The sequence below is a fragment of the Hemicordylus capensis genome, chromosome 4 (genome assembly GCF_027244095.1).
Source record: "Hemicordylus capensis ecotype Gifberg chromosome 4, rHemCap1.1.pri, whole genome shotgun sequence".
Lineage (NCBI taxonomy): Eukaryota > Metazoa > Chordata > Lepidosauria > Squamata > Cordylidae > Hemicordylus > Hemicordylus capensis.
Window position 1 is genome coordinate 219953 of NC_069660.1, and position 26989 is coordinate 246941.

The following is a 26989-nucleotide window of genomic DNA, read 5'->3' on the forward strand; positions in this document are numbered from 1 at the left end:
ACCCTTCCCTTCCTCAAGGTCTCTGCCCAGGCGGAGCTGCTGGGGCTGGCTTCAGGTGGGGGGGCCCCTCGCATTTCTCTGGCAAAGGCTGCACACCCCAGAGCTAAGCAACGCGTGCATTTCACGCAGCCCCAGCACGGTGGGAGCCGGGCAGCTGGGAGCAGGGGGGACCCGCATGCCAGGGACGGCGAAGGAGCCGCCAGCCCCCGGAGGCAGCTTCCTTCTCCTCCTCCCCCCCCCGAGGTTGCCCCACCCAGCTGTCCCCCATCGGGAAATGCCTGCCTGGGTTGGAAGCCGCTTCTGCTGGCTGCAGACAGCAGAGTGAGGGTTGCTCTCAGCCCTGGGGGCAGACGGAAGGCGGCGGCGGCGGCTGCTGCTGCTGCTGGCGGCACCCTCACCCTCCTCGCCCACTGGCTGCCTAGAAGCAGGAGGGGAAAGGTGATTGGGGGCTTGCGGCGGTCCAGCTCCAGCCGGCCGGCCGGCCTGCCTGGAAGTTGGTCCCTGCCCTGCCTGTGCAAAGCGAGGCACCTTCCTGCCGGGCTCTCCTCTTCTTGCGAAAGGGCAGCATGTCAGCAGCAGCCTGTCAGGGAAGGGTTCCGCTCCGTCTCCGTGTGACCAGCGAGGCTGCCTGCCTGCCTCTTGGGCCCGTCCCTGGCTGGGAGAGAAGGAGGGGCCTCCTTGGGCCTCTCTCTACATAAGAGGCTCCCCAACCCCCTGGGCCAGAACCTCATCCTTGCGCCACACTGCACACAGGCTGCCCAGAAGACCCAGGAGGACCCGCAGAGCAGCAGGCCATGGCTGGTGAGTCCCGGGGGCGCCTCGGAAGCCTGTGCTGGGTGGCCGGGTGGGTGGCGGGTGGGCCGGCGCAGGCCACCTCGGGCCAGGCAAGGGGCCGGGCTCACCCCGCCGCCCCCCCCGGGAAGGCCGCAATGGTCTGGCCCACCCCCTCTCTAGCCACAGAGCCCGCCACACATGCACGGAGCCTTCCCTGGGGCCAGCACAAAAAGGGCCGGGCAATGCCATGCCCCACTTGGGCCAACTTACGGCTTCCAGGTGAAAAGCTCGGTTGGTGGTCTGGGGTTGGGTGTCAACACGGAGGAGGAGGAGGAGCAGCAGCTGGGGAAGGCAGCCGTGCAGGGTCTGGCTGCCCATGCTCAAGGCTGGAAGCCGGGGCCGGATGCCCCAGCTCCATGGAGGCCCAGCGGGTGGGGTGGGGGAGCAAAGCAGCCGGAGGCTGGGAAGAGGGCAGGCCGAGGAGCAGGAGGGCCGGGGAAGGGGCCGCTTGGGGTCTCCTCGGCTTGCCTCCACTGGGGCTGCTGCGTCCTCTGCCCACTGCCCCACAGGCGGAGGCTGCCCCAGCAGGACCAGTGGCTCTCCCAGGCAGCCACTGGGCCTGGCCTGGCCTGACGCTGGCAAAGCAAGCCCCGTCTCCCGAGCCACCGTTACAAGCTCCTAGGAGCCCCACAGCCACAGCTGCTCTGGAGCTGCCTCCTGCGTGCTGGCGGCAGTGACCTGGGGCTGCCCTTCCTTGGGCGGTGGAGGAGAGGGCCGTGCCCGTGGGGAGTGGAGCCCTTAATTACAGGGGGAGCCAGTGGGAGCAGCAGCACCTGGGCAGGCAAGCCAGCACTTGCTGGACCTGGCTGGACTCAGCACCTTCGGGGCAATCCTGCTTGTCTTTGCAGCCCAAGCTGGGCTTCCAGGACCAAGGTGGGGGCAGTTCTGGGGGGTCAGGCGTGGCCACATCCCGAAGGCAACAGCCCCGGGCCCGCTGGCCCACCCCACCTCATTTTCATAACAGAAGATGCAAGACCAGCTTCCAAGTGGTTGGGGATGTGTGAGGAGCCAAGGGAGGAGGCGGCCGGAAAGAAGGGCCGGTGGAACTCCAGACGGCATGGGCAGGACCATGGACTGACCCTGAAGTACTCAGGAGTAGTGGGGGGAGTTGGCAATATTTCATTTGCTCTGCTGCTTTCAGCAGGACTACTCATGAGTAACTCAGTCTGCATGTCAGCCACGGTTTCCGAGCCACAAGCTCTCCTTTATTCTGCAGTAGCCAGACCTCTTCCAGAGCACGGAGTCCAGTTCTGGGTGCCAACTGGGGGAACAGGTTCAGAGAAGGGGTCTGGAAAGGGATCCAGCCCAGCACACAAAGGCTGCCAGAGAGGACCTTTGGTCCCTCACTCTTGAGGCGGGCTCACCCGATGGCCGTCCTTCCCTTCCACGGCCAGCTTGCCCTTCGAATCATGGGGTTTCCCTCACCCTTGTCAAAATGGAGGCCGAGCTGTGCAGGTGCAGAGGTGCACCTAGGTCATTTGGGAGCCTGGACCTCGAGGCCTTTGGAGCCCCCCCCTGCAAATTAAGCACCGTCATGCTCGGCTGGGTGACCACACCACCGGGGACAGACTAACCCCCAGGGGCTGTGGAGGCCCGCCCCGAAGTCCAGGGCTGGGAGCACCTCTGAGCAGGTGCTGCAGGCATGACCTGCTGGGAGCGGTAGGCTTGGTGGGGGGAGGGGGCGATAAATGCTAGGAACCAGGGGGCGTCACGATCAAAGGGCCAGGGGAGACAGTTGTCTGGGGGCCCACTGCCTTGGCTCCCCCCCAGAGGCAAGTCACATGCCTGACTCCCCCAGCCGTAACTGAGGTGAGTGTGAAGACCTGGAGCTACCAGAACAGCAGGTCTCTCTCTAGTACCATGAAACGACTTGCATCGTCCACAATTTACAAAGCCTTTTAAAAAATAATTTAGGATGATGTTCTATTGTGGCACATAGGAGAGAGAGAGAGAGAGAGAGAATTTGACTATGCTTCTTGTTACCACTATTAGCAACAGCACTTCCATTTATATACCGCTCTATAGCCGGCGCTCTCTAAGCGGTTTACAATGATTGAGCATATTGCCCCCAACATTCTGGGTACTCAGCCTCATTTAAGATTTCTGATGTAAGACTAAACGATTTCTTCATGAGCTGAGCTGGGGCGGGGGGGGGGCGGCATTTCAAAATCTCGTCCCTGGGCCCACTCCACCCTTGCTACGCTCCAGGAGCGCCGCAGTTCTGCCCGGAGGACCCCCTTTCCCCTCGCGAGCGACCGCACTGGCGGTGCTCCTCCTGGTCAGGGGTCCCGGTGCAGCTCCCGGTCCTCGGCGCTTCTGTGGGGCGCAGACGGGACGCTCCCTTTACACAGCCAGAGGTTGCTGGCGGCAGCTCCCGCCCGTGGGCTCAGCCAGTGTCCACACTCAGTGCCCCCCCCCGGAACCCCTCGCCTGTGTGTGTGGGGGGGGGGGAGGCGGGCGGGGCAGCGCACTCTGCCGACCGACTTCTCTGGAAGCACCAGAACCCCCAGCGAAGGCCGGGCAAGCGGGCCTGGCGAGGGCCTTTTGCGGCCAGGTCAGCCTCAGCCTCCCCTCCCTGCCGCCAGGAGGGGGGGCAACAAGGCTGCCACGCTGCCGGGGGGGCGCAGGCCTCACAGGCGGCATTGCCGGGCGGGACCTTGAGTCTAGACTCGCCGCATCTGGGCCACACTCTTTACGGGGAGGGGGTCTCACGAGGACCCCCCCCGCCAGTCTCCGTCCACCCGCCTCCCCCAACATGGAAGCCACCACATTTCTTCACACACAAAATGTGGCCTCTTCCCGACAGCAGGACAGCGACGCTTCGCCCACTAATGTGGCCGGGAGTGGGACACCCCATGCCACGGAAGTGCCCCCCCCCGACACCGGACTGTCCTGCTGTGGTGTGGTGAGGGCGGGGGGGGGGGGCGGCGGCTGCGGGGCAGGCTTCGGGGCTGGAAGTGCGAGCGCGACACGGAGCCCACCGCCGGGAAGAACCCAGAGCCGGAGGGAGGGAGGGGGGGGGCCTGATCGTGGAGACTCCAGCGCGGAAGCGGCAAGGCTGCTGCCCCCCCCTCCCCGTGAACACCACTGTCCTCCACGGCGTCCGCGAGGGCGGGCGGGCTCAGACCGGTGAGGCCTCCTCGCGCTCCTCCGCTCTGCTGGCCGGGGCCAGGAGTGGGCGGCGGGGCACGGCGGACTCGGGCCCAGCAGCGGGGAGCGGGTGGATGTCTGGGCCGGCCGGGGTCCAGAGGGAGGGGAGGGAGCCCCGCTGGACAGGAGGCCAGGCACCACAGCAGCAGCAGAGCATCCCCGGGCGGGCGGGCGGGAGTCACACCGACGGCTCGCGCACGGACGGATGCCCGCCCCGGCAAGGAGCCCCGCTCGCTCGGCCCGCTCGCCCTCCTGCCGCGGACTGTGCCGCCGCCGCCGCCCTGCCCAGCTGCTCGCGCTCTCTCTGGCTGCAGCTTCGGCAAGCACGAACTGGAACCTGAAGGAGAATGCCAGCGAGCACCACACCGACCAGTTCTCGGGCAAGGAGCTGGTGGTGCGGCGCGGACAGCCCTGGGCCATCACGCTGACCTTCGCTGGAGCGCCGCCGGCTGGAAAAGACCTCTCCTTCGCGGTCGAAAGAGGTAGGAAGCTCGCCTGGCTGGCTGGCTGGCTGCCCCGAGACGGCAAGGGCGGGGCCCAGCCTCCGCTCGCCAGCACCCCTCTCCCTCCCCCGGACGCGGCGGCTGCACTGGACGCCGCCGACGCCGCCGCCACCAAGCCCCGGCCCCGGGCCGTGCGGCTGGCTTGCTCGGCGGGCGCAGCAGCGAATGAGCCTCCTCGGCTTGCTTCTCCCCAGGGCCGTCTGCTGCTCTGCAAGCAAAGACGCGGGTGGCCTTCGGCATCTCCTCCAGCACCCCGCCCAAGAGCTCCTGGGGCGCCGTCCGGACCTCCGCCGCTGCCAGCTCCGTGACTGTCTCCATTTCGAGCCCAGCAAATGCTGCCGTCGGACGCTACCGGCTCAGCATGAAGACAGGCGCCAGCAGCAGCAGCAGCAGCAGCAGCAGCACAAACCTGGAGACTTTTGTCATGCTCTTCAACCCTTGGGTGCCAGGTAGGGACCCAACCCAAGCAGCCCAGCCCAGCCGCTACTCAGGCCTCCGGCGTCCAAGAGCACCCCCCCCCCGCCGTCCCCCCATATCAGGCCTGCCGGCACGCTCGTCTCTTGCATGGGCTGCCGTGCGGCGAGGTGGTCCCAGCAGCAGCAGCCGCCGCCGGAGCAGCGCCCCCCCCCCCCGCCCCGGAGATGGAGTCTGTGGGTCTGCTGCTGCTGCTGCTGCTGCTGCGCTCTCCTAGAGCGTGCGCCCCACCCCCGTGTCAAGCATTGCACCTGCTCGAAGCGGGTGCAAGCTCAGGGCGGCGCGGAGAAATGCGGGCCGCTGTCGCCTGGCTTTCCCCTGTCAGTCCCTTCAGCGGGCCGCAGTGGGTCTCTCCTTCTGGGAGGAAGCCGTTCTCAGAGAGGTGCCGAGCTTGCCCTGAGCCTCCTCCGCCCGGGGAGGCCTGCGAGGTCGCTCTCGCGCCGTCTGAAAAGGCAGAGCAGAAACGCGGCTGTGTCGTCGGAGCCTTGGGGAGGCCGGCCAGGACCGGGAGCTGCCGCGCCCCACCGCTGCTGGGCTCCTCCTCCCTCCTCTCCCGCACCCCGGGGAAGCGAGGAAGAAGCCCGACACCTGGAGCGAAAGGGTCCCCAGCCTTCCCCAGCCCACCCCTCCCGGCTTGCTTCATCCTCACTAGCGGGCCGGGGGCCAGAGGGGTGGACACACGACGGCCCCCTCTCCCCTTGCTGCGCCCCGGGTGCGCCTGCGAGGGGCATGGGCGGCCCGGGGGTGGCCTCTGGGGTCCGGGGAGGCCGTGGGCCCGGCGAGGGGAGCGGTCACCCCCACAGCAGCACCCACCACCCGCTTGCTTTCCAGAGGACGACGTGTTCATGCCGAATGACTCGGAGCGCGAGGAGTACGTCCTCTCGGAGTTTGGCGTCGTCTTTGTGGGCAGTGCGAACCGCATCTCGCAGGTCGGGTGGAATTATGGCCAGGTAGGCTGAAGAAGGCGGTGGAGAGAAGGCGGTGGAGCCAGGGATAGAGTGCGGGGGGGGGGGCGCGCGGTTGGAGCCATCTCCCCAGTCCAGAAAGCGGGCGGGCGGGAGTGGGGCGGCTGCTAGAGCCACGCGGCCCCTCAGCCTCCCCAGTTCACCTGTGTTTGCCATGGCTCAGCTCCTCCCCAACATTTCCACGCAGGTACCAAATTGGGCGGGGCGGTGAGAGAGAAACGGGGACTCAGCAGGGGAGGCGACAGCCAAAGGGTCTCTCCTCCCTCGCCCCCCCCCCCCGGCCTTCTCACGCTGACCTGAGCCCTGAGCATCTCTCTTGGTGCCAAGAACTTGGTGCTCCTGGCAGAAGGAGCCCTTTGCCTCTTTCATCTCTTCATCTGTGCCCAGTTTCAAGACCACGTTCTGGAGAGCTGCCTGGCCCTCTTGGACCGAAGCTTAAGCCACCGCAGGGACCCAGCTGCCGACTTGTCTCGCCGAAATGACCCCAAATACGTGGCCCGGGTGCTCAGCGCCATGGTGAGAGAAAGCTTGGCTGCTGCTTTGCCCTTTCCACTCCCAGATCTGTGGGAGGCCTTTCTGTGGAGCAGCAAGAAGGACCTCAAGGGCTGCCAGACCTGGAGCAGGGCTGTGGCTGGCGAGGGAGAGGAGCATCTGCCGGGGTGGGGGTGGGGGGGTGGGGGGGGCAGGCAGCAGCACTTCCCCCGGGCCTGGGCTAGTCAGTGGGGGGGGGCGGTGTGAAATGGATTGGTCCAGGGGCCAGCAGCTTGTGTTCCAAGTTCATTTCATATCCCCTCAAGAAGAAATGAGACCCCCCCCCCCGCAACTGGTCTGGACTCTGCTGGACCTCACGGGCTGCCCTGTGGTGGCGAGTGCACAAAATCTGGGGAAGTGGCTGGCCTGGAGACCAGCAGAGCTGCACACGCGCGCAAGCAGGCCTGGGTCCCCCGGGCCCCAGCTGCTCCGCAGTGCAGCTTCTGATGCTTTGCAAGTGATGGTGGTCTGCAAAAGCCCCCCGCCCCGGAATCCTGCTGCCCAAGGGGCGGTGAGGCTCCAGGAACTCAACTGTCCCCTGGGAGCAGCTGCTGGAGCCTGCAATGCATGCTGGTCTCTGCCCTTCGAGAGGGTGCCATCCCAGTGTCCCTCCCTGGGGGGTGAATTCAGGCCCCCGGGCCCCTGTAGGATTTCCCTGCAGGAAGCCAAGAAGCTTCCATGGCTGTGGGGCAAGTGGCAGCCAGGTCCAAAAGCCTGCTCTCGGTCCATGGAAAGGAGCGCCGAGCCGGAAGCAAGTGGCCTGGTTCACAAGCACGTTTGCCCTCCACACAATCTCTCTCCCTCTCCGCACTATTCCACATCCCCTTGTGAAAGGCTGTGAGGCTGTTCACAACCGGTGCTGCGTGAGAACCCCTCCCAGTCTGGCTAAAAAACTCATCACCACACTCCTCCGCTCCCCAGCCTTTCCCCCAAGTTTAATTCCAGTCCTCTTTGGGGCCTGTCACATCCCCAGCGATACCACTGGAATTGTGACCAGGCCTTTTGTAAAATCACAGCCCCAGACTGTGGAACTCCCTGCCCCTTGAGGTCTGTCTGGCCCCTTCTGTGGTGCTTTCATTGCCTTGCCAAGCCAGTTTTATTTTGCCAGCTGTTTCAATAGGTTTGCCTGTCTCTGTGCTGTTATCAGGCTGCTGTACTGTTTCTCAGTTCTTAACTGATTTTTAAAAATTATGTACAGTTTGTTTTCTATCTATTACTCTGGCATGAGTGGAGTGGACACACACACACACACACACACACACACACACACACAGAGATACCACCAAGCACCAATTCATCACAAGGCAGTGTACAACAAAACAAGTCAAAATATTAATATAAAACAACGTTAAAACACTAAATGAGAGACACCCTGAGCAAATATTTCCAAGTCAGGCATGGATTAAAATATCCACAGACCTGTGAGGTCCTCCACAGGCCTGCAGGCAAAGACCAGTCCAACTGCCTCCGGTCTGGAGGCCAAGAGGGAAGGGAGACCCGGCCACATGCTGGGGTCTTCTGGTCATGTGTGCACCACAGCCGAGCTTCAGCACACACACCAGGGCCACACACACGCACACGCACGAGCAAGTGGCCCTTCAGCTCTCTAGGGCTGGGCTGCTCATCACAAACACCTTGGACTGGACCTGGCCGCCACCAGGGCGGCTCCTTCAAGGCTGGGGAGGTAAGTCCCTGCCCCACACGGCCTCCAGTAGCACTCTGGTTGTGGCATTTCGCACTTGCTGAAATGTCCAGATACCCTTCAAGGGCAGGCCCAGACATGGCAGTAGCCTAAGCCTGGCATGGTTAGAGCATGAGTAAATCCCTAGATAATTAAAAAAAACAAAAACAAAACAAACCCTAAGCTGTTCTCCCTCGAAGAGAGGCACTTGCTTGAGGGGCAGAGGGCTGGATTCTGCATGCCTTGTGAAGAAAAGGGGCTCCTTGGTTGCCCAGCCAATGGGCCTGGGAAGGGACTCAGCCAAAGGTCCCCTTTGCTGGATTTCCCCCAGGTCAACAGCAATGACGACAGCGGAGTCTTGCAGGGAAACTGGAGCGGGAATTACTCAGGGGGCGAGAATCCCAGCAGCTGGACAGGAAGTGTGGACATCTTGCGCAAATGGAAGGATTCGGGATTCAAATCTGTCCGGTACGGGCAGTGCTGGGTCTTTGCAGGAGTCCTGGGCACAGGTAGGTCTCGTCAGTGGGGTCTGTGCATCGCCCTGGGTTGGGAGTGGCTCAAGCCCTGGGGGAGCGAGCAGGCAGCAGCTTCACGCCCGGCAAGGAAGAGGGCCCCCGGGGCACCCCTGTCTCTCGCTGCCTGGCGCTTTGGGCCCGCGAAGCCCCTCTGAGCAGGCTCCCAGTGCCCGAGAAACGGAGAAGCTGCAGAGCCTCCTCCAGCAACTTCCAGAGCCCCTGCCTGAAGCAGGCAGACTCCCAGAAGAGATGGATCGGAGGGAGGGAGGGAGGGAGGGAGGGAGGCGGGCCCCAGGGGTGGCAGGGCTTGCAGGAGGAGCTAGGGCGATGGCGTGGCCACGGGAGCCCCCACCCCTCCGCTCTGGCTGCTCCTGGCCTGGAGGGAGGAGAGGAGAGCCGCCTGCCCCTGCCATCTCTGCAGTGGGGCTGAGGTTCCCGGCCAGGCAAGGGGAGGGGAGGTCTGTCAGGAGGCATCTGACGCTGCAGGGGAGCTGTCCAGCCACAGAGCCAGAAGCCGTGCTCAGGAGGCGCTGAGGACATGAGGGGGCCAGCAAGGTGCAGGCAGGACATGGGGGGGGGGCCCTGCTGCCAGCCGCCTTCCCGCAGCATTCCTGGGGCCCTGATCCCTAGCCGACTTTGGTTCTCGGGTCCTCCTCCCAAGCAGGGCTCAGAGATGGAGAGGCGTGGGCTGCGCCTTCTGGCTGGGACTCCCTTGCCGTCTCTGCTCCTGGGGCTTCAGAGGTGACGGCTGAGGGTCTGCAGCTGGGGGGACGTGGCCAGGCAGGGAGGTGTCAGGTCCACGGCCGAAGCCAACTCCCTCGAGGGTGAGCTCTTCCAGGGTGGTGATCTGGGGAGGCTGGGGAGTTTAGCAGGTCGAAATGCATCGGATGCACACTGGAAATTTAAAAGAACAAAGAAATCACAGGGCAGCCCAGACATCTTGCCAATATTGGAATACTTTGGAGAGGCGGAGATCTTTATGCCTAGGAGCCTAGAACAGAGTTTCTCAACTCTTTTGGAGTCATGGACAGGTGCATTCTTCGCGCGCAGTTTCCCAGACCAGCAGTTAGTAAAGGGGCCGCCCCCCCTTCTCCCCCCCACCCCCCGTGATCTCATGCACCCAGGGGGTGGGGCCTGGGGTCCACGGAGCCCCGGCCAGCTCTCCAGAGCTCATTTCTAGGCAGGCAGGCAGTGTTGCCTCTCACAGGGATTCCCAGATGGTGTTGACTACAACTCCCCGAATCCCCAAGTAAAAGCCATCACAGCTGGGGAGTCTGGGAGTTGTAGTCAACACCATCTGGGAATCCCTGTGAGAGGCAACACTGCAGGCAGCCCTCCCTGCTGCATAGCGGTCCTTTCGCTTCCTGGAAGTGAGCTTGGCCTGGAAATGAACTTTGGAGAGCTCCCGGGGCCGCCCCCGCCAGGGGTCGGGTGGGGGTTGATTTTTGTTAGTGATGCCTCACAGACCGGCGGTTGAGAAACACTGGCCTGGAATATCGGCTTGGATACTATGCAAGATTGTTTGATTTTAGACTTCTGTTTTAAACTTGTTAAGCTGTGAGAACACCGGTCATTCTTTATTTGGACCACTATTTATTTATTTGGATGCTAATATCTATTTATTAGCTACACACTGATAACCAGTTATTAGTCAATCAACACATTTGATGAATGTAGTTTGTTTGTTTGTTTGTTTGATTTCTAACCTGCCCTTCCAAAATGGCTCAGGGTGGTTCCTCTAGGTTTCTGCTCTAGGTCCTAAATCCATCCCGTTCTACTTGGGTCAGGCATATTCCCTGTCCGTTGTATGCAATCTCGGGATGTCTTTGGGGTCTGCTTTGTCCCTGTAGGCGCTGAGGCCAGTGGAGGGGCTTCTCCTCCAAGAGAACGGGCAGGGCGTGGCAGCCAAGCACCCGCCTCTCCGCCGGCCCATCCGCTGACTGACGGTTCAAGCTCTGAACATTGCACTTGTCTCTTGTGTGGGAAGCACGAATCGTCCCTTGGCCGAGGGGCGCCCCCATCCTGAGCCGGGCCTCTTTGCGCTACCCTCCCCCACTGGGTGGATGTCCCATTTGCAGGTCTTTCTCAGCCACCATGAAAGGTGACGGGGGACCTGAAAACGGAGCAAGAGCCGATGAGTCGCCGGGGGAAGCGTGGCAGGCTCTGTGTGCCCCACCCGCCCGGCCACCCTCCCGGCAAGGCTGTGCTTGCTCCCGGCAGCGGCTCCCGCAGTGGGTGAAGTGCTGGCTGAGGGCCAGGCCCGCTTCTGTTGCACGCCAGGGAGAAGCCCCAGCCAGGTGCCCATGTGGTCTCCCTTGTAGTCCTCAGGTGCCTGGGAATGCCCACCCGCATGATTTCCAACTTCAGCTCAGCTCATGACGCGGACAGAAACCTAGCCGTGGACACGTACTATGATGCCTCTGGCAACCCTCTGAACATGGGGTCGGACAGCGTCTGGTAACTCCTCCTAATCTGTGGGATTCTCTGCCATGGGGTGCAAAGACAAATCCAGGGAGGGCGGCTCCGTCAGTGGCTACTAGTCTGGCTGGCTATAGGTGGCCACCTCTAGGCTCAGGGGGAGCCTGTCTCCAAGCCCCAGGGGCAGGGGAGCCACAGCAGCGGGGCCGGGCCCCCTCCGCTCTGGCCTTCGGTGGGCTTCTCAAAGGCCTCTGGGGCAGGCCGCTGTGGGGAGCGGGAGGCTGGGCTGGGTGGGCCTGCGCCGTGGGCTGCCTGGCGGTCCTTGTGACTCTCTTCTCTGGGGCGTCTCAGCCCCAAGAGGGCGGCTACATTTCTGCACAAAGGAGTCGGGCAAGAGAAGGGCACAGCCACACTGTGGCCACCCTCCAGGGCTGGTCACTCCTCCCGAGCTCGGAGCACTAGTGCCTGCCCCCTCCCCCTTGGGGTCGCCCTCCCTGCCCCCCTTCCTCGGCCACCCCCAAGGCCCCCCTCGCCAGCGGCGGCTGCTGCTCCTCGGTCTCCCTGGAGCGCCCCCTCCCCCCAAGCAGCTGCTCACCCCTGCAGGGCTTCCGTGGCAGGACACCGTGTGAGGTGAGGATGCTGCTCAGAGCCTGAGTCCCTGCTCAGCCCCCCAGCTCTTCCCTAGGGCTGGGACAGACCCCGCTCTGCATGCAGGGCTGGAGAGCTACTGCCCGTCTGCGTAGAGCATGCTGAGCCAGACGCACCCAAGGCCCGACCCTGCAGAGGCCCCCTCGGGACACTGCGCGGGACGGGCTGCAGGCTGCTCTGCTTGGCCCCAGCCCAGAGCACCGGCCGCCTCTGCCTCACGACTCCACGGGCAGCTCAGGCGACATCGCCAGCTGCTGTGCCATGAGTGTGCGGCTGCGCCCGCCGCAGCGGTGCCAGGGAGAAGCGGAGCGCGCATCACATGGCAACCTTTCAGCAGCTTCGTTTATTTCTGGTTGCAGGAACTTCCATGTGTGGAATGAAAGTTGGTTTGTCCGGTCTGACCTTGGCGCCACATACAATGGGTGGCAGATTGTGGATGCCACTCCACAAGAGAGGAGCACAGGTAGGAGGAGAGATGCGGGCTGGGAGAGCGAAATGGGCGAAGAGCGTTGTTTGCAAGGGGATGCTAAAGCGCGGGGGGTGGGGGGGGGACAAGCCTTGTTCGAGGAGGAGGAGGAGGACTACATTTTACGTCCCGCTCTTCCTCCAAGGAGCCCAGCGCAGTGTACCACAGCCTTAAGTTTCTCCTCTCTGAGAGAGAAGTGACTGGCCCAGAGTCACCCAGCAAGTCTCATGAGGCTGAATGGGGATTTGAACTCGGGTCTGCAAAGCGGGGTCCTGCCTTGCCAGCTTGGCAGGATAAAGAATTCTATGGCAGGACTCAGTGCCGACAAGCATGTAGGCAGGGGTGATCTCTAGGAGATAGATGGGCTGCCATGACCAGGAGCCCCTTTTCCCAGCTACGACGGGCCCAGCAACTGCAGCCCAGTCTGGAGAGGAAAGGCCTCTTCTCAGCTACCTGCACTTTGGCTGGACTAGAGCACTGTAATGTGCTCTGCCGTTGATGCAGAATGCTTCTGCCAGGTTGCTGGCGGGCAGGGCAGCTGGAGAACATGGCACCCCAGTTCAAGCTCAGCTGCGCAGCTCCAGGCTCTGTCCAGGTGTCGGCATTGGCCTCTGAAGCCCGGCATGATCTGGGGCCAGGTTGCCTTAAGGACCACTCTTTCCCCTGTGAATCTGCCAGCATCTGAAAGCTGGCCTTGGAGGCTCGCTTTCCCCAGAGACAGGGCCTTTTCAGTGGTAGCACCATGGCTCTAGAATTCCCTCTCACAGGAAATCTTGCTGGCTTCCTCATTAGCAGTTCTGTGGGGGAAAGGAAAGGCTTTAAAAAAAATCCCAGGAGGCTTTGGGGCCTGTGGGGCAGGACAAGGTTTTGTATTGCATTTGGTTGCTGCTGTTTTTCATTCTGTTTTAAAACAAGTTAGATGATTGATTGATTGATGTGGTTTTGTTTTATTTGTTGACAGCCACTTTGTTGCCACAGGGCTAAAAGCGGGATAGAAATCCTTAACATTAACCCAAAAAAGCAAATACACGCTTGGGAGAAGCTTTCACACCGTCCCTCAGCAAAGGCTCTTGAGTAAACTCAGCAGGCCGGGCTCGGGATGGCTCCTTGCCTCGCTCTGTAAGAGGAGGCAGAGACCGGCACCAGTGGCCTGGCCCACCTTCACGATGAGGGGGAGTGAGAAGTGGGGTGCCCTGAGGGTCTGGGTGGGCGCAGTGCTCTTAAGCGTGCCCATTAAAAAGCGGGAGTTGGGGGGCAAGCAGTGAGGTGGCCAAACCTGCAAATTAGTTTCATTTCCATTTCATTGAACTATGCAGAGTGGCAAAGAACTTCCTGATTACTGTTTATATATACCGCTTTTCAACAGCAACAAAAAACCCCTCAAAGCGGTTTGCATGGAAGAATTAATAAATATGATGAGAATGATCCTAGGGCTCCCCACCCCCCCCAATGGCTGACAGTCTGAAAAGAAACACAAGCCCCCCCCCCCCCCGCTTGGCAACAGCCCTGGAAAGATGCTGGGTGGGGCTGGATGGGACCAGCAGCTGCTCCCCCCCCCCCGTTGAACAGAAAGAGAGCCGCCCCTCGGAGAGGCTTCTCTTGGCCTAGTTGACCGAGGGGGTCAGGGTCATGTCCTGAGAGGACCCTCCGAGTGAGCCAGCAAACGGCAAGTGCAGCGGGGTGGGGTGGGGTGGCGAAGTGCCAGGTGCTGCACCACCCCAGGGCTGGGGCTGGGGGGGTCCGGGTGGGCAACAAGCCCTGGGGGTCTCTGGGCTGCTGTGCCGCAGCAGGAGGGAGATCTTGGGGCCAGAAAGTTAGCAATCCACACATGTACTTGTCCCCTTATCTCATGACCGCTAAGTTTTCTCAGGAGTCGTTGATGAGGAATTTTGTCAAAAGCTTTTTGGAAGCCCAGGTAGACGATGTCAACTGGGTCAGCCTGATCCACACACACTCGTTGACACTCTCAAAGAGTGTCATCAAGCCCCCGTGTTAAATGTGCCTTGTGTGAAATAGCCCTTCTTTTTGGCTTGGCCTGAACCTGGCAGAACCCCGCCAGCCCCCTGACAACACACAGCTTCTGCCCGTGTCTTCTTGACCCCCTGCCTGGCCTCTTTGCCACCCTCCAGGCATCTTCCAGTGTGGCCCGGCTTCCCGCACCGCCATCAAAGAGGGAGACGTGGATCTGGAGTTCGACACCCCCTTCGTCTTTGCAGAGGTCAATGCTGACCGCGTCACGTACGTGTACGACACCTCCACGGGGGAGTCCAAAAGGATCCACTCGGACACCAAGTCCATTGGCCAGCAGACAAGCACCAAGGCTGTGGGCAGTTATGCCCGCCAGGATGTCACGGCCACCTATAAATACGAAGAAGGTAAAGCCAGCCCTGTCTCTTTGGCCAGCTGGCAATGGGGAGATGGGAGGGTGACGGGAGCCGTAGCCCCATTCTCACATCGACAGCCCCATTGGGTGGCCCACAGGGAGCAGCAGGCGGGCAGGGAAGCCGCTCCGGAGCGCTTCCCGAAGGCAGCTTGGCTGGAGGAGCTAGGCAGGCAGAAGAGCCTCTGCCCCCTGAATCCGGCCTGCAGGCATAGCCAGTCTGACCCTTGCCCCCCACCCCCCCAAAGCAGAGCGTGAACAAGCTGCTGGCTGCCCGCCAGCCCACCCCTCCCCAGCTGCTGGCCTCTTCTGTGTCCGAACTCAACGGGCCCAGCAATAGCAGCCAGGACAGTCTCTGGTGAAGAAGGACCCCGAGCAGGGCCTGCAGCACAAGAACAGCCATGGGGGAGGGACTGGGGAGGCGGGTGGGCCCCCAGGGCCTGCATCACGGATGGGCCCGGATGCTCCCTCTCTCTGCTGCTGCCCTTGGCCCCAATGTCCTCCTCCTGCTGTCTCTTCCAGGCTCTGCTAAGGAGAGAACCATCTTTAACAAGGCCCGTAAGAAGCTGAATCTGAACGAATTTGAAGCCATCTCCAACCTGCCAGAACTCAAGCCCAACGTCTCTGGGAAATTCAAGGTGGAGAGCCCCCCTGAGGTTGGCCAGGATGTCAGCTTGCTCTTGACGCTCACCAACCTAGCCTCCGAGGCCCAGAGCCTCATGGCCAACATGACCGCCTGGTCCATTGTCTACACTGGGAAGCCCATCCATGAGATCTGGAAGAATTCCCTGCCAGTGACCCTCGGCCCCAAAGAAGGTAGCCTTCCCTGCAAGGGCTGAGCCTCCTCCTGGGAATGACCGCCCCACCGCTGGTGGGAGGGGAGGGATCATGTGGCCAGAGATCATCATCATGGCTCTCCCCTGGAGCCTGGTCACTGGTGGCCTGAAATGCCACGTGGGGAGGGAGGGGCTTCTGGGAGAGGTTGCCCTGCCTGCCAGGATCCCAGCCTGTCTTGGGTGGGGGGCGAGGAGAGCTCTGGGCTTCTGATCATGCAGCTAAAGCAGCAGCAGCGAGAGCACAAGACCCCAGCCTCCATCCAGCGGTGGGGATGCGGGAGTCGGGGGGGGGGCAGGTTCAGCTAAACACTGCTTGACAGAACTGGTAGCGGGGAGGGAGGAGGCGTCTCTGCCCTGCCTGCCCTTCAGGGTCTCTGCATCCCACAATGAAAAGCACCCACCCCACCCCGCTTCCTCTGGCGGCTGGCCAACAGTCCCCCTCCCCTCCAGAGGCGTATCTAGGGAGAATAGCGCCCAGGAGGGCAAGCACTGGAATTGCACCCCTGGCCAAGCATCTGACACCCATCTTTCAGATAACGTTGCCATAATATCAGCTCAGAAATACAAGTCAAGCACATTAATATGTTAATATTTCAAAAACTATTTAGCAGTGGACATAGCCAGACCAAAAAATGCTGGAAAACTACAAATTTCAGTATGCTGGGGCTCATGAAATACCCAAATACTATGTGGAGGTGTACTTGGGAAACTAAAGAGAAGTGCCTGTCTAATTCTCTGCTATGCATTGTAGCATCACCATTACATAAGTTTTAAAAATAAATGGAGAATTTGACTTTTCCCAGATACTCTGAAAATAATTAAAGGATATGCAGAGTAAACTGTGTCACTGCTTGGGATATATTCTAGTCTTTCAGAAAGAAAGTTGAAATGAGAGAAAGAGAGCAAGAAACTCCCAGTGGGCCTTAATACTAAGGATTTCACACTGATTCAAAGACAAACTCACCATTAATAGCCATATTATTATTATTACTTCTTGTTGACACAGTCAGACAGGTGTTATTGACTGGTTTGTTTTATCCAGACATCGAGTCCTTCCCAAGGACCTGGGATGCCAGAATTTTATTGTCAATGTTGTTGCTGTTGTTACAGATATCGTCGCAGAATATAGGCGGTTCCCAGTAAAGCTGCTTTTTGTAATTGGCTGATTGTGATTTCTGTGACCCCTATGGTGTTGAGGTGCTCTTCAAGGTCTTTTGGGACTGCACCTAGGGCGCCAATTACCACTGGGATTATTTTGGTCTTTTTCTGCCACAGCCTTTCAATTTCAATTTGTAGATCTTTGTATTTTGTGATTTTTTCTATTTCTTTTTCTTCTATATTATTATTATTATTATTATTATTATTATTATTATTATTATTATTATTATTATTAATTTCACTTTTTAAAATTTGTATTGGTTTTTACAATATCTTAACAATCCCGTTACATCTAATTAAGTAAATATAGACTTCCCGCTCATCAATCTGCGCGATTCATTAACTACAAGTCAACCATTGCTATAGACCTCAGAAGTTTTTCTGAAGGGATGTTTTCCCTTATTTTCTGAGGTGTGAATTCTCATTCAATGATAGCAGATGAGATTTTTTTCAATTAAAGAACTCTCATGACCCCACTTTCAGTTTTTCACACTCTCATTTACTATGAATATCAATCTAGCACACTGCACCTTATGAAGAAAAATCTCAGAAATTCACCAAAATCCAGCCCTCTGCCCAATCACTCTGAAATTGGGGACGGGTGGTAGCCTCCACCCATTAGGCACTATCTACCAGCCCACCCCACTCTTTTGGGGCAGATCCACTTTCTGCCCCCAATCTGCCCCAAAGACACCAAAACTTCAAAAATTCCCCAAAAATCAGCCCTCTGCCCAATCCCCCTGAAATTGGGGTGGTAGCCTCCACCCATTAGGCACTACCACCCCACCCCACCCTTTTGGGGCAGATACACTTTCTGCCCCCAAACTGCCCCAAAGACACAAAAACTTCAAAAATTTCAAAAAAATCAGCCCTTTGTCCAATCCCCCTTAAATTGGGGTGGTAGCCTCCACCCATTAGGCACTACCATCCCACCCCACTATTCTGTCCCAGGCCCCACTTTCTGCCCCAATCTGCCCCAAAGACACAAAAACTTCAGAAATTTCCCAAAAATCAGCCCTTTGCCCTATCGCCCTGAAATTGGGGTGGTAGCCTGCACCCATTAGGCACTACCACCCCACCCCACTCTTTTTGCCCAGATCCCATTCTATGCTCCCGAACTGCCCCAAAGTCACTAAAACTTCAAAAAATCCCCCAAAATCAGTCATGAGCTGAATCACCCGAATTTTTTGGCCCCGAAATTCGGGTGATTTGGCTCGGCCCCGAAAAATATTGGGGGACATCGACGGTGATTCGGTTCGGCCCCGAATCACCCAAAATTGCTCATTTCGGGCACAGATCGATCTGTGCCCAAAATTTTTTGCACATCCCTACTAAATTTCAAACCCTGCTGAAAGGTCCATGTTAGAAAAATAGTTCTTTAAATATAGTAAGAATGGTTTCCAATCTTCTTTAAAAGATTCTTTAAAAGTTTTGCCATCTCAGCATATTCCAAAATTTTTATCAACCAATCTTTTTTTGAGGGCATTTCATTGTCCTTCCATTTCTGCGCATATACTATTCTGGCTGCCGTGGTTGCATACATTAAAAATGTTAAGTTTCTTCTGGAAAACTCTCCTTGCATTATTCCCAGCAGGAAGGATTCTGGCCTCTTAGGAAATGTCATTTAAAAATTTTTCTTCAACTCATTATATATCATATCCCAAAAGGCCTTTGCCTTCCCGCAAGACCACCACATATGAAACAAAGTTCCTTCACAATGTCCACATTTCCAACATTTGTTTGGAACATTTTTATACATTAATGCTAATTTTTTGGGTGTCAAATACCACCTGTACATCATCTTATAATAATTTTCTTTTAAAATATAACAGGCAGTGAACTTTAAATCCATTTTCCATAATTTTTCCCAAGCTGCCATATCTATATTATGACCCACATCTTGAGCCCATTTTATCATAGTCGTTTTAACCACTTCATCTCTTCTCTCCTCCAAAAGCAACAACTTATACATCTTAGAAACTAATTTTTCATCGTTTTCACACAGCTCCTTCTCAACTCTCGACATTTGATCCTCAAATCCAACTTTAAGATCCTTCTTATAGATTTCATTTAACTGATGGTACTGAAACCAGTTATTAACCAAATTTTGTACTTCGGTTAGGTTTTTTAATTTACAGCCCTTTTCTTGGAAACATAACAAATCCCTATAGGTACCCCATTCCGATTGCATATTTGTCTCTTAATGTGCTAAAGCTTCAATCGGGGATAGTCATAATGGAGTTTTAGATTCCAACCATTTTTTATATTTTACTCACACTCTCATTAGACTCCTTCTTACATAATGATTAAGAAAATCTTTATGCACTTTACCTTTATGGTACCACAGATATGAGTGCCATCCAAACCTTCTATCGAATCCTTCCAGATCAAGTATTCTGGGATTTCTTAATGTTAAACCACGTCAAACAAACAGCATCAAAATACAACCTTAAATCAGGCAGCGTAAGACCACCTCTTTCTTTAGCATCTGTTAAATTTTTAAATTTAATTTTTGGTCTTTTCCCTTGCCAAACAGATTTGGTTATGTCCTTTTGCCATTGCTTGAAACAAGTTAACGTGTTAATTATAGGAATAGTCTGAAAAAGAAACAACATTTTAGGTAAAACATTCATCTTCACAACTGAAATTCTTCCCATTAAAGATAAGTTCATTCTGGTCCATCTTCGCAAGTCGGTTTTTACTGTATTCCATATTTTAATATAATTATTGAAAACAACAAAGAGTTTTTGTTTGTCAACCAGACACCCAAGTATTTAATTTTCTTCTCCACTTTCAGTTCACTTATTTCAAAAAATCTATCATTAGATTTCTGGTCCATATTTTTTGTCAACACCTTCGTTTTAGTCTTATTTGTATAAAACCCGGCCAATTGGCCAAATTGTTGTATTTTTTGCAAAAGTCTTCCGATCTTCTCTAATGGATTTTCTAGAAAAAACACCACATCATCCACAAAGGCTCTAAGTTTATACTCCTGTTTCCCAACTTTCGGGCCTTGTATTTGATCATCTTCTCTAATATTTCTGCAAAGCACTTCCAGTACTAATATAAAAAGTAATGGGGAAAGTGGACAGCCTTGTCTAGTTCCTTTTTGTATTTTACAATTATGTTATAGTTCCCCATTTATAATAATTTTAGCATATTGCTCCGAATATATTGTCTTAATAGCCCTAATAAAGTTATTACCAACTCCCATTACATCCAGTAGCCTCCACATAAACTGCCAGGAGTCATTGTCAAATGCTTTCTCTGCATCCAGAAAGATCATAGCTATCTGTTTATCACTGTGTTTTTCGTAATACTCCAGTACATTCAGAACTGTTCTCACACTATCTCTTAATTGCCGTTTTGGCAAAAAGCCTGCTTGATCTTCATGAATAAAAAGTCTTAATACAACCTTCATTCTCCTTGCCAAAATGGCAGCAAAAAGTTTATAATCATTATTTAAGAGTGAAATTGGCCTATAGTTCTTGACTTGCATTAAATCTTGATCCGGTTTTGGAATTACTGCAATATTGGCATACTTCCAAGACTCCGGCATAATTCCTCTTTGCAAAATATCATCCATAATCCATTGCAAAGGCTGTAATATTTGATCTTTAAAAGATTTGTAGTACGAAGCTGGTAACCCATCGGGCCCTGGCACCTTATTAGCTTTGCTTTGATTTATTACTTCTGTTATTTCCATTATTGATATCGGTGCATTCATAATTTCTATATGGTCCTTAGAAAGTTTTGGAATATTTTGTGTCTTGAGAAATTTGTCAATTTTTATATCTTCTACTTTATATCCTTTATATAATTCAGAATAATATCTTAAAAATTCCCTTTTTATTTCCCTTTCATCATAGGAAAGCCCATTTTTTGTTGATATCTTGGATATGTACTTATTCTTTTTCTCACTTCTAATTTTCCAAGCCAGCAACTTGCCTGGTTTGTTTGCAAATTCAAATGACTTTTGCAATAGCCATATTATTAAGACATCACATTTAACTCACTTATCACAAGAAGCAAAGTAAGAGCAAATGAATACAATCCTAGCTCATTAGCTTCAGCTCAGTATTCACAAACCCTGATTCTCTGTACATAGTGTCAGGGGCATAACTATAACAGGGCAAGGGGAGACAGTTGTCTGGGGGCCCACTGCCTTGGGTCCCCAACCCGAGGCAAGTCATATGACTGACTCCCCCAGCTGCGCACCCACCTGGGTTTCCTTCAGTTGTATTCATCCTCCATAATTGATGTGAGTGTTAAGACCTGGAGCTACCCGAACAGCATGTCTTTCTCTAGTAACATTAAATGACTTGCATCGTCCACAATTTACAAAACCTTTAAAAAAATAATTTAGGATGATGTTCTATTATGGCACATAGGATATATATATATATATATATATATATATATATATATATATATATATATGTATATGTATATGTATATGTATATAAAATTTTACTATGCTTTTTTATTACCACTATTCAGTCTCATTTAATATTTCTTTACTTCATGAGCTGAGCTTCAGTGGGTTAGGGTTAGGGTTAGGGCATTTTCAGATCTTGTCTCTGGGCCCACTCCAACCTTGCTACGCCACTGCATAGTGCCAGTCTGAAAATGTGTACAGTGACTTATATTATATTATTACATTAAAAAAAAAATACCTGTAGCCCCTTTTGGGGGCTTCCTAAAGGCCATGGGGGATCTGCAAAGGTTTTCCCCCTCGCTGGCATCTAGGGCCTCACAGAGGCCATTTGAGCATGTGCAGTGGCCATTTTGTTTTTGGTGGCCATTTTTAAAAATTCTTTAACTTTACAAAATGGCGCCCCTCTTCAAGTGGCATCCAGGGCACGTGCCCTGCCTGCCCTACCCTAGATACGCCCCTGCTCCCCTCTCCATAGACAAGTTACTTCTCCCTTTACGGTGCTTGGGAAGTCCCTCCCCTTCTGCCATGAACATCTCAAGCCATGAACATCTCCAGAAGCGCTTTCCGTAGGAGATGCCGCTCATGATGGCAGCAGCAGCACAAGCAGCCCCCTTGACCAGGAAGGGCTTTCTCTATTCAACTCCTCCTTTCTTGGGATGATAGTCTCAGCTTTCATCCTCTCATCTGGAGGTTTTTCACACATGGCTCTATGCCTCTGGGTATTTGAAGAGCGAATCTGCTCCCCAACAGATTAATTGGGGACAGGGGAGGGTAGATGGACTATTCGCATAGCCATCAGCACCTCCATCGACACCTGCGGAGAAAGCAGAAGCCCCAGAGTTTTTTCCCCAAAAGCTAATGGAAATAGAGGATTTTTTTACCCTGGACATAACTCCAGCTAAGCCAGAATTCTCAGCCCCCCTTTGGAGAAGAACAAAGCCCTGTCTGTCCTGGTCCCTGAGAGCCTGCAGGGAGGTTGGGCTAAATCCAGTGAATATGTGGACTGGCACACTCCAGTCAGGAGTGGATTCGAGGCCAGACAAGGAGCCCGGTCTGCAAAACCTCCTGGGGGCTTTATGCCTTCCCTGCGGATGGGCTTGGTGTGTTTGGGCGACCTGGGTTTGACACCGTCCTGCATACCATTCGCACAGCCACAGCCTGTCTTCAGATCTTATCTTGATGTTTATCTTGAAACATACCTTTAAAGTGCATGTGCATGAGAAAATAGCAGCTGTTTTTCTTAGTTCTGAGAGCAGTTTGCAGGCCTGCTCTGTTTCAAGTGAGGTATCATGTGGAGGGGAGGCTTACATCAGGACAGAAGACCAGCCTTGCTGCTGGGTCAGGCCCAAGGAGGCCCCTCTAATCCAGCATCCTGTTTCACACCGTGGCCCTCCAGAAGCCACTGGGAAGTCCACAGGCAGGAGTTTGGGGCATGCCTCAACTCAGTGGATTCTGTCTTAATTGCTGGAGCCTTTGAAATCTTTTTTTTAAAAATCCCTGCTGTCTGTGTGCAAAGCAACCAGCCTCTGCAATCAGTTTTTTTAAAAAAACCAAATCTCCGGTGCTGCTCCTGCACAGCAGTCCCAGCAGAACCTCCTTCAGTTGCCATCGGCCTTTTCCCTCCTTTTTTCTTCTTGGCAAGAGCCCGGAGCTCTTGTGCAAATTCACCAAGAGGGGAGGGAGAGCCGTCACGCCCCCCTCCCCCCCTCGCAGGGAAGCGCCCTGTGTGCAGAGCCAGGGGTGGGGGGCTGCTTCCTCTCCTCCTTCCTTTCGCTCTCTCCCCTCAAAGCCTCAGTGTGGGAGGAAGTGGTGTAAAACCTGACAGCGAACCCTAACCGGCTTCAAAATGTGACATGCTTTGAAGCTGGATTTTGCCCCACTTCCTGCCTTCCTGCCTTCCAAGCTCGCAGTCTGGCAAGCACCAGGGCCCCCTCAGCATTGCTGGTTCAGAACTCGCTTCTGCCCCGAAGCCTGTGGTCACCACCACTCCCAGTAGCCCCCCCCTTTGCTCTTCATTGTCCTGCAGAGAAAACGTTCCCCATCAAGATCTCCTACGCGGAGTACCAGCAGCACCTGACCACGGACAACATGATCCGGGCCACCGCCTTGTGTGCCGTAGCAGAGGGCAGCGATACCCTGGTGCAGAGGGACGTCATCCTGGACAACCCCTCCATCACCGTGGAGGTCAGCGCCCCTTGCCCAGAGCGGCTGCTGCCCCCTCCCCCCCGGGGGGGGGCTGGCAAAGTGCATGGGGTGGGGGCTCCTTTCTAGGCAAGGGGATTGGCAGCTCAAGCCACAGGCGGCCATGTTGTTGGTGTGGGTGGGAGAGCACCTGTGGCATGAGAAGGAGCTGGGCTGGCGGGGTGGGTGGGGGCTGGTTCTCCTGGAGCAAGCCTGCGCCTCCCCTGCTTTCTGGAGGCTTCTGTGTGCTACTGCTGGAACGGAGGGGGTGGGGCCCAGGGAGCCCCCCCCCCAGCTTTCCTAATTGCTGGGGTTCAAAATGGCCGGGGTGCCACCCAGGGGGCGTCCTGGCCGCATGCCAGCATCTCACCGGAGCGCCTGGCCCTTTCTCGCCCCGCACTGGGCAGCTGCTCTTCTGAGGCCTGGGGGCCCTTTGGAGTGCCTCGCGTGCACCACTGCCCGGGGGAGGGCCACAGTCCAGCCGTGCCCGGTGGGAAGCCCGAGGGCGGGAGGAGCAGCAAGAGCTGTGCTGTCCAGGGGGGCCTGCTGGGCGGGGCGGGGCAGGATCGTGGCCGTGGGGTCCTCCTGGGAGAGCCCCTGCAGGCCCCCCCCCCCCGGCTCAGGGCTAGGCCAGCCTGCTCAGCCGGACACCCGTTGCTCTGGGCAGGTGCTGGGCCCGGCAAGAGTGAACCAGCAGGTGAAAGTGGACGTGATCTTCACCAATCCGCTCAGCCAGGAGGTGAAGGACTGCAGGCTGTTCGCCGAAGGCAGCGACTTGCTGGAGGCCAAGCTCAAGCTGGAGTAAGTAGCAGCAGGAGGGGCTGCCAGGGGGGCACAGTGGGCAAGGCACAGAGGGGGGGCGCCATGCCCGGCACGAGCAGCCCCCCCTGGAGGAGGGGGAGGAGCAGTTAAGCTGGCATCTCGGACTGGTCCTCTCTCCTCCCCCTCTGGCCGGCCTGTAGGCCAGACCATTCTGCTGGGGGGTAGCGGGTGGGGGCTGCTCAGGAAGGGCCCACCTGCCTTCATTGCATTTGCCTTAAGAAGGAGTAGGAGGGGCTGGCCCCTTTCCAGGCGGCTCCCTGGCCCCCGCTGAATCAGCAGCAAGTGCTGGGTCCCCGTCCATCTAGCTCGGCAGGACGAGCTCTGACTGGTAGCAGCCCTCCTGGGCTTTCCCAGCCCTGCTAGCAGTGACTGACGCTGGAAACAAGGCCTCCTCCCCTGTGGCCTGGCCCCGCCACGCAGCTCGGCGGTGGTCACGGCTTCCTGCTGCCACGAGGGCTGCCTGGGGAGCAGCAGAGGAGAAAAGAGAGTATCCCCGGCCTGAAGGGCTCCCAGTCCAGACCCAGGCGGGGGGGGGGGGCGGCCAGACCCCGGAGGGCCTGGCGGGGGAGGGGCACTGCCACCGCTGAGCCCGGGGGGGGGGGTAGTGGCTCCCCAGGGCTCAGCTGACCAGCCTTGCTTTGCTCCGCCTCCTCCGCAGGGCTCCGCCTCTGAAGGCCAAGGAGCGCTCCAAGGTCCAGTTTGCGATCCAGCCCAGCAGGAGCGGCACCAAGCAGCTGCTCGTCAACTTCACCTGTGACAAGTTCCAAGACATCAAAGCCTTTAAGACCATCCAGGTGTCCGACTAGCCCGGAGTGGGTGGCTTGTGGGCTGAATGGCCCCTCCGAATACAGGCTCCCTCCTTCTAACCCGCGGTCTGTCGCCTTCTTGGGATGCCCCCCTCCAGCCCTGTGGGCCATACAGATGGGGGGCAGCCCGTGCCTCTCACGGGGGGGGGGTGTCTATCGAGCCCCAGCCGTACCTAGGCACGTGCAGGGCGAGGAGGAGGAGGAGGAGGCCAGAGCGCCCCCCCCCCCGCAGCTGGCCCTAAAAGGCAGCACCCCGCCCCAGGTCCTGGCTCTCTTGGCCTCTGGCCCTTTCTGGCCCTTTCTACTCTGGCTGCCCGTGTGGTGTGGGGCAGGGCCTTCCTTTGGCCACTCCTGACCAGTCTGCTCATCTGCTCCACTGGGGGCCCCTGCAGGGGTGAGAGGGAGACCCCCCCCCAGGGCCACAAGCCGCCTCCATCCTCTCCAGGTTTAGGGCCAAAGGAGCCCAGCTTGCATCAGCTTGCATCATCTCCGCAGTGGGGTGCGGCCATTCACCTTTCAGCCATATTTACTCTGAAGTCCCGGCCAGCTATGGGGAGCATTTCACACATGCTTCAGGGTTCTTAGAGTGTCGCCTGATTTATATCTGGGGTTAAAAAATCCACACTTTTTGCGTCAGTTGAGGGGGGGCAACTTTGAACTTGCAGTGAAGCCAGTTAGTGTGAAAAACCAGCTGTATGAAAAATGCCCTGAGGCCGCGAGGAGGCTGGGGGGGGTGGGGGGGTGGTAGGGGTGGGGGGGTGGCAGCCCAGCTTCCTCGGTCTGGGTCAATGTCAAAACAAAGCCTGAGAAGGAACCAGCCTTTTCGTGGCCTCTTCCCCCCAAGGCTCAGGGTCTGAATAAGGCTTTGACATGTCGCTGTCATTACGGGGGTGGGGGGTGGGGGTGGCTGTGTTGGGGCAACCGTGGAGGTTGGGGGGCAGCTCTCTCTCACCCCCACCCCCCTCCCCACGTGGCCTGCTGGCCACTCCTCCCCCCACACACACCCGTGGCCCAAACCGAAGGGGGGAGACAGTGGCGGTCTGGCTGCTCCTGCTGGGGGGCCCCTCTGGACCGCCAGACCTTGGGAGCGGCTGAGAGGGCCCCTGTGAGGGGTGGCCAGCCTGCCCGCCCTGGCTGAGCTTTGGGGGACAGCAGCTCCCTGTGAGACAAGCCCCCCCCCCCGGCCTCCCTGGGCCACAGAGGGCCATGTGCCCACCTCGGAAGCAGCAGGGGGCGGGCGGACTCTCATAGGGACATAGGGGGCTGCCACCTACTGAGCCAGACCCTTGGTCTGGCTCACCATTGTCTACACAGACCGGCAGCAGCTTCTCCCAGGCAGGAGCCTCTCTCAGCCCCCCGTCTTGGAGATGCTGCCGCCAGGGAGGGAACCTGGAGCCGAGATGCTCTTCCCAGAGTGGCGGCTCCATCATCCCCCGAGGAGGGGAAGATCTCACCGCGCTGCTCACACTTCTAGTCTCTGAGGGCACACAAGTCCTGCTTGCTGCTGCCACAAGACCAGCCCACCTCTCATGCTTGCAGCCCGAGGGGCCGAGGGGAGTGCCCTCCCCCCCCCGCCGGCCCTCCCCCCCCCCGCCGGCCCTCCCTCCCTCCCTCCCTCCCTCCCTGCAGGGCTCTTGGTTCTTCCTGCTGCTGCGGCTGCGGCTGCCTGGCTCACCCCTCCGCACTCCCTCCCCTCCCGAGGGTGGCCTTCCTATGAAGGGGGGGAGCAGCTCGGGCACCCCCCCACACACACACACCCTGACCAAAGGGGGAAGACAGTTGTGGTCTGGCTGCTTCTGCTTCAGGTGTGGAGAAGGGGGGAGAGAGACACACCTCTGGGGGAGGAGCCATGGGCGGGGTGGGGGGGGTTGGGCCCCTCCAGGGCTTTCCCTAAAAAAGCTGAGATCTCTCTAAAAAGGGTGGGGTGAGCAGCCCGGCCCTGGCCCTGCAGCATGGAGGGGGATAGTTGTGTGTGGGTTGCCTGCCTCTGCCAGGGTGGGGCGGAGAGGAGAGACAGGCAGTGGGGGGAGGAGCTGGGGGGGGGCTGCCTACTTCTGCTTGTAATGGGGTAGATACACACAGACCCACACCGTGCTTTTATGAGATGGCCCATAGGGACGAGATCGCCAGGGTCCCCCTCCCTGGCAATTGGCGCTTGGTGTCTCCAAGCATGGGTGTCAGGA

General features: G+C 57.1%; 1 protein-coding gene across 1 annotated transcript; it reads left to right on the forward strand.

Moving 5' to 3' along the window:
- Window positions 1-737: 737 nt before the first annotated feature.
- LOC128323905 (protein-glutamine gamma-glutamyltransferase E-like) lies at window positions 738-24866 on the forward strand. Its single transcript, XM_053247836.1, has 13 exons — window positions 738-801; window positions 4299-4466; window positions 4682-4936; window positions 5793-5911; window positions 6314-6442; window positions 8470-8647; window positions 10975-11110; window positions 12079-12182; window positions 14315-14560; window positions 15088-15381; window positions 23024-23181; window positions 23846-23979; window positions 24659-24866. Exons 1-13 carry the CDS (start codon window positions 795-797, stop codon window positions 24804-24806), a joined length of 2076 nt encoding a protein of 691 aa, XP_053103811.1. The 5' UTR covers window positions 738-794; the 3' UTR covers window positions 24807-24866.
- The last annotated feature ends 2123 nt before the right edge of the window (window positions 24867-26989 follow it).